This window comes from Oncorhynchus clarkii, chromosome 33 (assembly GCF_045791955.1).
Source record: "Oncorhynchus clarkii lewisi isolate Uvic-CL-2024 chromosome 33, UVic_Ocla_1.0, whole genome shotgun sequence".
Taxonomy (NCBI): Eukaryota; Metazoa; Chordata; class Actinopteri; order Salmoniformes; family Salmonidae; genus Oncorhynchus; species Oncorhynchus clarkii.
The window spans coordinates 12,212,126-12,224,387 of record NC_092179.1 but is presented as its reverse complement, the minus strand read 5'-3'; the positions used below and the strand labels follow the sequence as shown (position 1 = coordinate 12,224,387).

Sequence of the window (12,262 nt, the reverse complement as noted above, 5' to 3'; positions counted from 1 at the left end):
TGGGACTAAACATCTCCCTCTTCAACTGGATCCTGGACTTCCTGACTGGCCGCCCCCAGGTGGTGAGGGTAGGTAGCAACACATCTACCACACTGATCCTCAACACTGGAGATCCACAGGGATGCGTGCTCAGTCCCCTCCTGTACTCCCTGTTCACCCACGACTGCATGGCCAGGCCCAACTCCAACACCATCATTAAGTTTGCAGACGACACAATAGTTGTAGGCCTGATCACCGACAACGACGAGACAGCCTATAGGGAGGAGGTCAGAGACCTGGCCGGGTGGTGTCATGAATAACAACCTATCCCTCAACATAACCAAGACAAAGGAGATGATTGTGGGCTACAGGAAAAGGAGGACCGAGCACGCCCCCATTCTCATCGACGGGGCTGTAGTGGAGCAGGTTTAGTTTCAAGCTTCAAGTTCCTTGGTGTCCACATTAACAACAAACTAGAATGGTCCAAACACACCAAGACAGTCGTGAAGAGGGAACGACAAAGCCTATTCCCCCTCAGGAAACTAAAAAATGTTGGCATGGGTCTTGAGATCCTCAAAAGGTTCTACAGCTGCAACATCGAGAGCTGGTTGCATCACTGCCTGTGACCGCAAGGAGCTACAGAGGGTAGTGCCTATGGCCCAGTACATCACTGTGGCTAAGCTGCCTGCAATCCAGGACCTCTTTACCAGGCGGTGTCAGAGGAAGGCCCTAAATATTGTCAAGGACTCCAGCCCCCCCAGTCATAGACTGTTCTCTCTACTACCGCATGGCAAGTGGTACCGGAGTGCCAAGTCTAGGACAAAAAGGATTCTCAACAGTTTATACCCCCAAGCCATAAGAGTCCTGAACAAGTAATCAAATGGCTACCCGGACTATTTGCATTGTGTGCCCCCAACCCCTCTTTTTACGCTGCTGCTACTCTCTGTTCATCATATATGCATATTCACTTTAACCATATCTACATGTACATACTACCTCAATCAGCCTGACTAACTGGTGTCTGTATGTAGCCTCGCTACTTGTATAGCCTCGCTACGGCCTGTCTTTTTACTGTTGTTTTATTTCTTTACTTACCTATTGTTCACCTAACACCTTTTTTGCACTATTGGTTAGAGCCTGTAAGTAAGCATTTCACTGTAAGGTTGTATTCGGCGCACGTGACAAATACACTTTGTTTTGATTTGATTGGCAGCAGAGAACTGGAAGGAAAGGCGGCCAAAGAAGGAGTTGGTTTTGGGCATGACCAGTGTAAAATACACTGCAAATACAGCGCATGCTACGGGTGGGTGCTGCTATGGTGACCAGTGAGCTAAGATAAAGGGGGGCTTTGCCTAGCAAAGACTTATAGATGACCTGGAGCCAGTGGGGTTGGCGATGAATATGAAGCGAGGGCTAGCCCTCGGTAGTATATGGGGCTTTGGTGACAAAACAGATGGCACTGTGGTAGACTACATCCGATTTGCTGAGTAGAGTGTTGGAGGATATTTTGTAAATGATTTCTCTGAAGTCAAGGATCGGTGGGATATTCAAAATAGAGTAAATAGCCTAAAGTTAAGACTATCTTACAAACTAACGTAACATTCAACCTTAAAATGAGTAACACATCCATGGCCAGATTTTGAGGTTCCTGTTACTATAAATGTCTACTTATGTAATCATATAGAGTGTGCATGTTCAAGATACAGTAGCATGCATGGGTTGTCGCAGGACTGTGGAGATCTTCAAAACTGCTGTATTAATCGAAGCAGAATCTTGAACAGCATTGATGACTTGCACCATGTACTTTTAATGTAATTTCAACTGCAATCCAGGTCATTTGGTTCTGCTATTAGATGAAGCACAGTGATAATATGTTGTATAAATAAACAAAATATCTGACATTATATTCCCATTTGAACTATGCTGTTCCTTAAAAAATCTGTCATTTTTTCATTGGAATTTGGTTGTGTTTTTGATGGTTGAAAGCATAGTGGTAACACATTGGACATTCAACTAACTTTTAGCTGTCTTTTTGATTGGGTCAACATAAATTGTAATCTCATTGATCGTCTCAACCAAATATTACCCAATTATCCATGTTGAAATGACATTGTGTGCCCAGTGGGATGATACTATACATCCTCTAATTTCTAAGATATGTACGACCGCTATTCCATTCATAATGTACTGTAACCTAATGTTATGTAACACATCATACTGAATGGATTGTCACAGATTTACATACAGAATAATATGAATTGCCCTGAGACCACATTGACCTAAAGCCCATCCTCCATCCTCCTCACTCACAGTAGCCCCTCTCTGGGTGTCATTACACAATACAATGCACTTTATTGTCCCCAAGGGAAAAATGTATTGGACCCACATTTCTTTTTTACATTTTAATTATTATTTTTGACCCCTTTTTCGTGGGATCCAATTGGTAGTTAGTCTTGTCTCATCGCTGCAACTGGCGAATGGACTCGGGAGAAGCGAAGGTCGAGAGCCATGCGTCCTCCGAAACACATCCCAAACAAGCCGCACTGCTTCTTGACACAATGCCCACTTAACCCGGAAGCCAGCTTCACCAATGTGTCAGAGAAAGCACCGTACACCTGGTGACCGTGTCAGCGGCCCGCCACAGGAGTCGCTAGTGCGCGATGGGACAAGGACATCCCTGCCGGCCAAACCCTCCCCTTACCCGGAAGACTCTGGGCCAATTGTGCACCGCCCCATGGGTCTCCCGGTCACGGCCAGCTGCGACAGAGCCTGGACTCAAACAGAATCTCTAGACCACTGCACCACTCGGGAGGCCTTGGACACACAATTCTGTTGTACGTAGAAATATATGTACAGAAAAGTCTCATAGGCTCCACATCATTGCCCATTGCCTGAAACAGTATGCACACATCATACATCTACACACGTCAAACCCATTTTGGATTTCTGGAATTAGGCACCTACAACAACAAGCCCTTTACCAAAAGAGAGTTATTACCCTAGCCTGGCTGACGCGACCCACGTGACCCAGAGCAGGGAGAGCTGTGACACACTAGTCTGCAAAGGAGGCCGTTTGTTAATGCAGTATTCGCTCCGAAATTGAGCGACGGGTTTGATTGGTTCTCTCAAATGTTTTTTTCCCCCTCTGGGATTAAGACTGCTTTGTTTGGATTTGAAAATCCAACTGTTGTAATGGAAGGGGGGCGGCGCTCTGGGCCTGTGTATGACTGTGCCTACGGGTGTTTGAGTGAGAAAGACACAGAGATGAACCAATCAGTAAAAGCACAGCCCCCTTCATTATCGACGCATTGTGCCCACAACTTCAAAGAGCCATTCCTGACTTTGAAGTCAGGAGGACTTTGAGAGTTAGGTGTTAGCCAGACTATTATCACCCAGAGTCATTAGAATATTTAGAGTGACTGAACGGGAGAGCTTCTTCAAAGCTCCGCAAATCAAATCAAATCAAATCTTATTGGTCACATACACATGGTTAGCAGATGTTAATGCGAGTGTAGCGAAATGCTTGTGCTTCTAGTTCCGACCATGCGGTAATATCCAACAAGTAAATCTTAACAATTTCACAACAACTACCTTTTACGCACAACTGTAAAGGAATTAATAAGAATATGTACATATAAATATATGGATGAGCGATGGCCCGAGCGGCATAGGCAAGATGCAGTAGATGGTATAGAGTACAGTATATACATATGACATGAGTAATGTAAGGTACGTAAACATTATATAAAGTGGCATTGTTTAAAGTGACTAGATAAAAATACCGTTTTTGGTCTCCAACCAAATACTATTTTTCATTAATTAAGCCAGACAGAGTGGTGATGTATAAAGAGGTCAGATTAAAAGCCCAAAGCCAGCAGTGTATAGAAGAGATAGAGAACATCCCACTGCCTTGTCTGCCAGCTCTCAGAGAAGCTCCTCCACTCTACTCTGACAAGCCTAAAATGATAACATAACCCTCTTTTAAAAAAGCCCACTAACGCAATCGTCTACTGTTATTCCCAGTATTTCAGGAATCAAATCAAATCAAATCAAATCAAATGTATTTATATAGCCCTTCGTACATCAGCTGATATCTCAAAGTGCTGTACAGAAACCCAGCCTAAAACCCCAAACAGCAAGCAATGCAGGTGTAGAAGCACGATGGCTAGGAAAAACTCCCTAGAAAGGCCAAAACCTAGGAAGAAACCTAGAGAGGAACCAGGCTATGTGGGGTGGCCAGTCCTCTTCTGGCTGTGCCGGGTGGAGATTATAACAAAACATGGTCAAGATGTTCAAATGTTCATAAATGACCAGCATGGTCGAATAATAATAAGGCAGAATAGTTGAAACTGGAGCAGCAGCACAGTCAGGTGGACTGGGGACAGCAAGGAGTCATCATGTCAGGTATTCCTGGGGCATGGTCCTAGGGCTCAGGTCCTCCGAGAGAGAGAAAGAAAGAGAGAATTAGAGAGAGCATATGTGGGATGGCCAGTCCTCTTCTGGCTGTGCCGGGTGGAGATTATAACAGAACATGGCCAAGATGTTCAAATGTTCATAAATGACCAGCATGGTCGAATAATAATAAGGCAGAACAGTTGAAACTGGAGCAGCAGCACAGCCAGGTGGACTGGGGACAGCAAGGAGTCATCATGTCAGGTAGTCCTGGGGCATGGTCCTAGGGCTCAGGTCCTCAGAGAGAGAGAAAGAGAGAAGGAGAGAATTAGAGAACGCACACTTAGATTCACACAGGACACCGAATAGGACAGGAGAAGTACTCCAGATATAACAAACTGACCCTAGCCCCCCGACACATAAACTACTGCAGCATAAATACTGGAGGCTGAGACAGGAGGGGTCAGGAGACACTGTGGCCCACTCCGAGGACACCCCCGGACAGGGCCAAACAGGAAGGATATAACCCCACCCACTTTGCCAAAGCACAGCCCCCACACCACTAGAGGGATATCTTCAACCACCAACTTACCATCCTGAGACAAGGCTGAACCATTTGACTAAATCAAAGCCCACTAAAAGATACAGCTCTACTTTCACATTGTTGCTCTATTAGTCTGCTCCATAGAAACATGTTACCACAGAAACCTTGTTATCTGTAGTAGTTAATCCCACGGGATGGCCAGTGGTGTCACACAACAATGTTGATTGGTGATAAAGCCACTTGAAAAGTAACAATTTCAATACAGCCTAATTCACTCTGTCCCTTATGGGATAACCAACCTCTCTGGTCTTTACTAGAGGCACATCTGAAATTACACCACATTCCTTATGTAGTGCACTACATTTGAACAGAGCCACCTAGGGAAATTGTACTATTTGAGACATATTTACTTCATGGTGTGTGTCTCTGTGGGTCTCTGAGTCTGAATGTCTTTCTATGTCTGTGGGTTTCTCTATGTGTGATGTGATGTCCCTATGTGTGTAAATATGTGTTTTCGTGTTGCTATGTGTCTCTGTGTTTCTGCTTGTCGTTATGTGCCTCGATGACTCGCTGTCTGTCTCTCTTGGGTCCGGTTGGGCATTTTCTGGCTATGAACAATGTGGCCGCTGCTGGGATCCGCTGACAGGCCTGACCAGGGCCGCTCTGCTCTCTGAGCTCACATGCTTTTTGTGGCTCTAGTCTACCGCTCTGAGCAGCGCCTCCCAAAAAAGCATTGTGCATCATGGCCTGACGCTTTGTTGCACCCCACTGATCCCTCTCTTAAGACCTCTGCAGCAGCTGGAGAGATTAGAAGAGAAGAGAACAGGACACACACTCAACACACACACTCAACACACACACCACCGACACAGACACCCCAGCTAGGCCCCTTGCCTTGCACACACACCACTGGTACTGTTCTCACTGAAGCAGTAGAGGACAAACAGAACTGGCTGAGACTGAACTTGACCCACACCTCCAGAAAGACTCCACTCTGACCGGAAACCTATCCCAGAAAGATCCCATCCTGATCGGACTCGTACGGCACACAGAGCCCCATCTACCTGGAGCTCAGCCAAGGGGCCAACCTCTTCAGCGATGAACGGTTTTGGGTACCGTCGGGAGTTGAGTAAGTATGAGGATGTGGATGAGGATGAACTACTGGCTTCTCTCAGCCCAGAGGAGCTAGCAGAGCTGGAGATGGAGCTGGCAGACATTGACCCTGATGCCAACGTGCCCATCGGTCTGAGACAGAGGGACCAGACGGAGAAGACCCCCACTGGCACCTTCAGTAGAGACTCTCTGTTGAAGTACTGGGAGAAGGAGACCAAGAGGATACTGGAGGATGAGAGAGGGGAAGCCAGCAGTCCCAAACAGGTCAGTGATCAGGAGAGTCTGAACTCCGCTCGCTTGCTACTCTCAGATCTATATAACCTTAAATTCTGTTTGACCAATTAAGAAGCTTCATTATTCAATAATGATCACTTTATTGTACAACGGAGAACCAGTTAGGACCTTCACACAAAAAAAATGCAAATCATCCAGTCTAACTTTACATAATACAGTTATAAGAGAACATGACCATGTGTCTGAGTCAGATTAATGAGAGATTTACACCTTATGTCTAAACAGGATGACGATGACGATGCCGAAAAGAGCGAGGAAGAATGTGTGACAGAAAGCAACAGCGAAGCAGAGGAGGATGACGAGAACAAGAAAGAAAATAAAGATTATGAAGAAGAAGAGGAGGAGGAGAGTGAGGAAGAGGAAGCTGAAACAGAGGATGAGGAGGATAAAGAGGAGCCAGAAGAGGAAAGGCCTGAAGCAGCGCCCCCAAAGGATCCTGGTCCTCCATCACCGCTGTCAGTCGTCATCTCCTCCCCTAGCCTCCTGAGACCCCCAAGGTTGGAGCCTATGAGACTAACCCCGCCCCCACCTCCGCTTGACCCCAACACCGATGGCAACCCAACAGTTGTCGACGAGGCCCTGGAAAGAGTCCTTAATAACGACCCTGAGCTCAAAGAGGTCAACCTCAACAACATCGAGGACATCTCACAGGACACTCTAATCCAGTTCGCTGAGGCACTGCGCTCCAACACACACGTGCGTGTCTTTAGCCTGGCCAACACGCATGCTGATGACCCCGTGGCGCTGGCCATTGCCAAGACGCTGTGCGAAAACACCTCCATCGTCAGCCTGAACATCGAGTCCAACTATGTGACAGGGAAAGGGGTTCTGGCTATGGTTCAGGCTCTGCCTAGCAATAGCACCCTGACTGAGCTACGCTTCCACAACCAGAGACACATGTGTGGAGGACAGGTCAGTCAGTCTGGACTTGGTATTAGATCTTGATGCAGCTGCTCAACACACATGCGTAGGCAATAGTAAAAGCACAAACTCACGATCCCTCTCTCTCTCTCTCTCTCTCTCTCTCTCTCTCTCTCTCTCAGGTGGAGATGGAGATGGTGAAGGTTCTGAGGGAGAACCACGCCCTGATCAAGCTGGGTTACCAGTTCCACCTTCCAGGCCCCCGGATGAGCATGACAGGCATCCTGACCCGTAACATGGACCGTCAGAGACAGAAACGCCTGCAAGAGCAGAGACAGAACCAGCAGGCGGGGCCAGAGGGGGCCGTTAACCCCCGTACCACTGCTCTGTTGAAGGCCACTCCGGGTTCTTCGCCCTACGGTTCCCCGCGGGTGTCTCCTTGGCAATCCCCCAAACTCCCCAAAAAACAGACCCCTCCTGCTCCCCCGCCGCCTCCCCCGCCGCCTCCCCCACCTCCTCCCCCACCCCCTTCACTGCCCTGCCAGCCCCCGGCAGAGAAGAAGAAGCCGACTAGGAAGATAGCGGAGGTGATCAGGCTCCACGAGGAGGTTGTTAAGAAGCAAGGGAAAGGGAAAGGGAAGAAGGGGAAGAAAGGACTGAAAGAGACCAACAGTATCTTGAAGGAGCTGAAGAACGCTCTGCGGCCAGTGGCAGAGAACAGAGACCAGGAGCACAGCAGGCCACCCACTCCACTGCGCTCCTCACACGACCAGCTCATGGACTCCATCCGCAATGCCAGTGTCCGCTCCCTCAGAAAGGTGAGATTGTGTGTGTGAGTACATGTGCGTGCATGTGTGTGTGTACATGCACAGCCAATAAGAGTTAACAAGGGTTTAAGGGTTAAAGATGGTCAGCTGGTGAGACAAAACCTATGAGAGTTCCTAGTCTCATACATCATCATTAGGGCCCAGAGTCTTTTTCTGGTCAGGTCACATGGCCAGGAAAAACGATTGGCCCTTACCAACATGGAGGCTATTCTATCTGTATCCTTGGACTAATTCACATGTTTCCACATGTTTCCATCTGGAAAAGTGTATATTTCTGTGACAAAGCCAACAGACTGAGACACTATGTCATCTTGGAAAATGTCAAAGACAACTCATATAAAATGGTTGAGAGAAAGTATCTGGTCTAAATGGTCTAAGATAAATAAGGTTGTGCTTTGAGAACCTTAGGGTGGATTCCTACAGTCAAAGGGTACACATACCTCAGAGGTCAGTGTGATTTAGACAGGTGACAGAGGAACATCGCTGTCGGAGTCATCTCCTGTGGTTGACATGTATTTTACGATGGACGTCGATCATATGACACTTTTCCATCATCAAGCGCTGTGGTATGTCTGAACAAAGCCAAACACAACACAAGCCTTGGTTGAAGTCCCTAACACAGAGAGAGAGAGAGAGAGAGAGAGAGAGAGAGAGAGAGGAGGGGGGGATAAAAACAGAGAGAGAGAGAGAGAGAGAGAGAGAGAGGGATAAAAAAAGAGAGGGAGAGAGGGGGATAAAAAGAGAGAGAGAGAAGGAGTAAGGAGTGAGAAAAGAGTAGTCTAGTCTCTAGTGTTTCTGTGGGCCCATTAATGTGTGGTAACTGCTTGTTATGTTGTTACTGTGGAAAATCCTGGTTGCCCTCAGAAGGCTAGGGTCTAGAGGATGTGAATGCCTGCCACTTAACTAGAGTTAAAAATAGGACTGTTGTACAGCTGCTATGATAAGGGAAACGGAGAGGCCTCACAGTACCAGAGCGAACTTTGACAACAAACAGTAAATAAGGAAAGTGCAGAGGGATTTTTGTTATAGTTGCGAGCAAAAATGTTAGATATTTCTGACATTTTGTGATAAGTTTTGCCCAATTTGTCACGAAAATGCGCTGACGGGGAAAACATTTGTTGACATGTGGCTGAACCACTTTATGCGGTAAAAGTATGGTGATTGGTTTTAATTGTGAGCCCTCTTTTTGTAGTGTGATGATCGGACAGTTTTATGCAGTAATATTGAGGTGATTTGACTGTTAGATGCGGTAATAGTGCGGTGGAGGATAAAATTTGCAAGCCCTTGCATAATATGTAGGGGATTGTTGATTTTACAAACAATGCAGAACCACAAAATCCTGGAAGGACTGGACAATATTAGGCTACGGAATATATGTTTTTGTTTCTGCTCACATGTATTTCTCTCTGAAATAGCTCTAGCTTTCACGGAATCTTTTGTTTTCGAGGGAACCTGGCATAAGAAAAAAAATCCTGTTTTATATAAAACAGAAATCATTGTCTTTTTAATTGCAGGTGGAAGTTCCACAGAGGAAGTTTGTCTTTGTCCCTGATGAAGAGACTAGCTGATCTGAAGACACAGGGAACCCCCTGAGACTACTGAGGACACAAACAATACGTTCAGATTGAACTGGACTTTTCCTCAGAGAAGATACTGGAAATTACCACTGCAATAACACCTTTACTATTGGAGAAAAAAATAAATATGAAATTCATATCTTTTTAAAATGTATTTATGCTGTATGCTTTTTTTCAGAAAGGCATTTGGTTGTCTACATTTTTGTGATAATAAATGTATACATTGTTGTTTAAATTGTTTACTGAGGTAACCTTTTTTTGTATAATTGTAAATATTGTATTTGGTGTGTGAGGAATATACTATATGAATTGAACATGAAGATAAAAGTAACAACACAATGAAGTGTTATGGTATTTTATTGCTGATTAAACCATGGTACAGTTGAAAAGGTACTGTGACTGTCCAAAAGATTCTCTACAAAATGTCATGTTCTAAAGTTACTGTCCTATGGCTCCTGTCCAAAATGGTTTTGGCAAAAAGATTCTGTCCAAAAGCCAAAAAGTTATATCCATCTTCCTGTCGGACAGCATCCCCCCTCCCGCTGCCCTCAGAACAGCCTCCATTCGTTAGGATGGACTCTACAAGGTGTCGAAAGCGTTCCACAGGGATGCTGGCCCATGTTGACCCCAATGCTTCCCACAGTTGTGTCAAGTTGGCTGGATGTCCTTTAGGTGGTAGACCATGCGTGATGCACACATGAAACTGTTGAGCTTGAAAATCCCAGCAGCGTTGCAGTTCTTGACACAAACCGGTGTACCTGGCATCTACTACCAACACCTGTTGAAAGGCACTTAAATATTTTATCTTGGCCATTCACCCTCTGAATGGCACACATACACAGCATGTGTCTCAATTGTCTCAAGAATTAAAAATCCATCTTTAACCTGTCTCCTTCCCTTCATCTACACTGACTGAAGTGGATTTAATAAGGGTGACATCAATGGATCAAAGCTTTCACCTGGATTCACCTGGTCAGTCTGTCATGGAAAGAGCAGGTGTTCTTTTAATGTAGTTTATACTCATTGTATGTAGCAGAGGAACACCTAATACTCCCCCTGAGCACTTGTGTGTCTTGGAAGAGTTTTCTGGAATGGTCCTAAATCCACCCCACAGCTGTTAAAAGCAAACACAACACTGAAATGCTTTTGGCAGCAGCCACAACTGTCCTTGAATAACCATCCTAGCTTCCCAAATGGAATTGGAAAGGACATCAAACTCAGCAAAAACACGGTTTACCTCAGTTCCACTAAAGAACTGACTTGGAGGGAAACAATATTCACCACTTAGACAACACAACGATCTTGACAAGCAATTTCAGCACAGTTTTCGGTATCATCCGGTATTATCATCAGGTACTGTATATCTGATCTTTCCCTAATGTGTAAACCGCAGAAAAAAAAATCATGGAATCTGATCTTTTGAGTTTAGATGTACACCATATGCATACGTGGATCTAAATCCTGATAAAATTGTAATGCTCCATATGAGACCTGTCCTTGACCATGGAATTAAAATAATAGGATCTCTATGATTTTTTGCCTCTTGTGTTTCTGTCTTTTTACATGACCAGCCATTACAACGAAAACTACCCAGGAACACTTGTTTCCATCCAGTTTTCATGAGTGAAGTCATACTATAAAAAAAATAAAAAATAAACTAAATGACAGGTGTGATGGAAACAGGACGTTTTGGAACAATTTTATAAATGCAGATATTTGTGTCGGGAAAATTAATTGTGAAATAAATGGCGGTGGAAAAGCCTACATGTGCAAAAAAATATTGATATATTAACGATAATATCCAAGTACTCACGGGATGATATGGTGTGTGGACCTCCCACTATGATTTGCAAAACCATGCACGTTATTAGGCTACAGATTAAATAATTGATGAATGAACTTCACAGGGTGGAGTGCACGTACGGTGGTCGAGTCTTATTCTGGTGACATGATGATTGACTTCTGTTTCACTAATACAAATATTCTCGCTTTTACCTATAATCCATCATGGGGCGGCAGGTAGCCTAGTGGTTAGAGCGTTGGGCCAGCGAGGTTGCTGGATCGAATCCCCGAGCTGACAAGGTAAAAATCTGTCGTTCTGCCATTGAACAAGGCATTTAACCTGCTGGTCCCCGGTAGGCCATCATTGTAAATAAGAATTTGTTCATAACTGGTTTGCCTAGTTAATTAAATAAAATCTAGCCTGTCCGTGCTGTTGGCTAGAGATTTTTATTTAGCGCGAAAAGGTACATTTTGTGTGCAAAATGGCATCACGCACTGATTTTATCCGCGACTAGGCTGTTTGGTGGAAACTGCGCATATTTTGTTATCCGGATTTTAGAATATTCGCCCATGAAAATCTGTCGCCAATTGGATGGAAAACTAGCTAGTGACAGAAAATGAGCATTGCATCGGTGTGCTACTTCAGAGGCTAAATCAGTGTGAATGTGCAAATCTGACATGGGTCACATATAAAACGGTGTGGACAGTCAGAAAAATAGATTGTGTAAACAGCCAATAAGAGGATGTGGAGAGAATTGGTAACTCTTAACACTTGACCCTAACGTAGCTGGCAGATTGGTAAAATAACAATTAATAAAGTGTCTACTGAAAGGTCATTTGAGTTATTTTTCTAATCCCACTGCCTGGCAAACTGTATTTTCATACATAAAAAA

At 45.0% G+C, this 12,262-nt stretch overlaps 1 protein-coding gene across 1 annotated transcript; it reads left to right on the top strand.

Moving 5' to 3' along the window:
- Positions 1-5,717: 5,717 nt before the first annotated feature.
- On the top strand, positions 5,718-11,119 carry LOC139392766 (leiomodin-2-like). The gene is made up of 4 exons (XM_071141012.1): positions 5,718-6,292; positions 6,548-7,234; positions 7,366-8,001; positions 9,525-11,119. The coding sequence occupies exons 1-4, from the start codon at positions 6,014-6,016 to the stop codon at positions 9,576-9,578; spliced, it is 1,656 nt and encodes a 551-aa protein (XP_070997113.1). The 5' UTR covers positions 5,718-6,013; the 3' UTR covers positions 9,579-11,119.
- Positions 11,120-12,262: the final 1,143 nt, after the last annotated feature.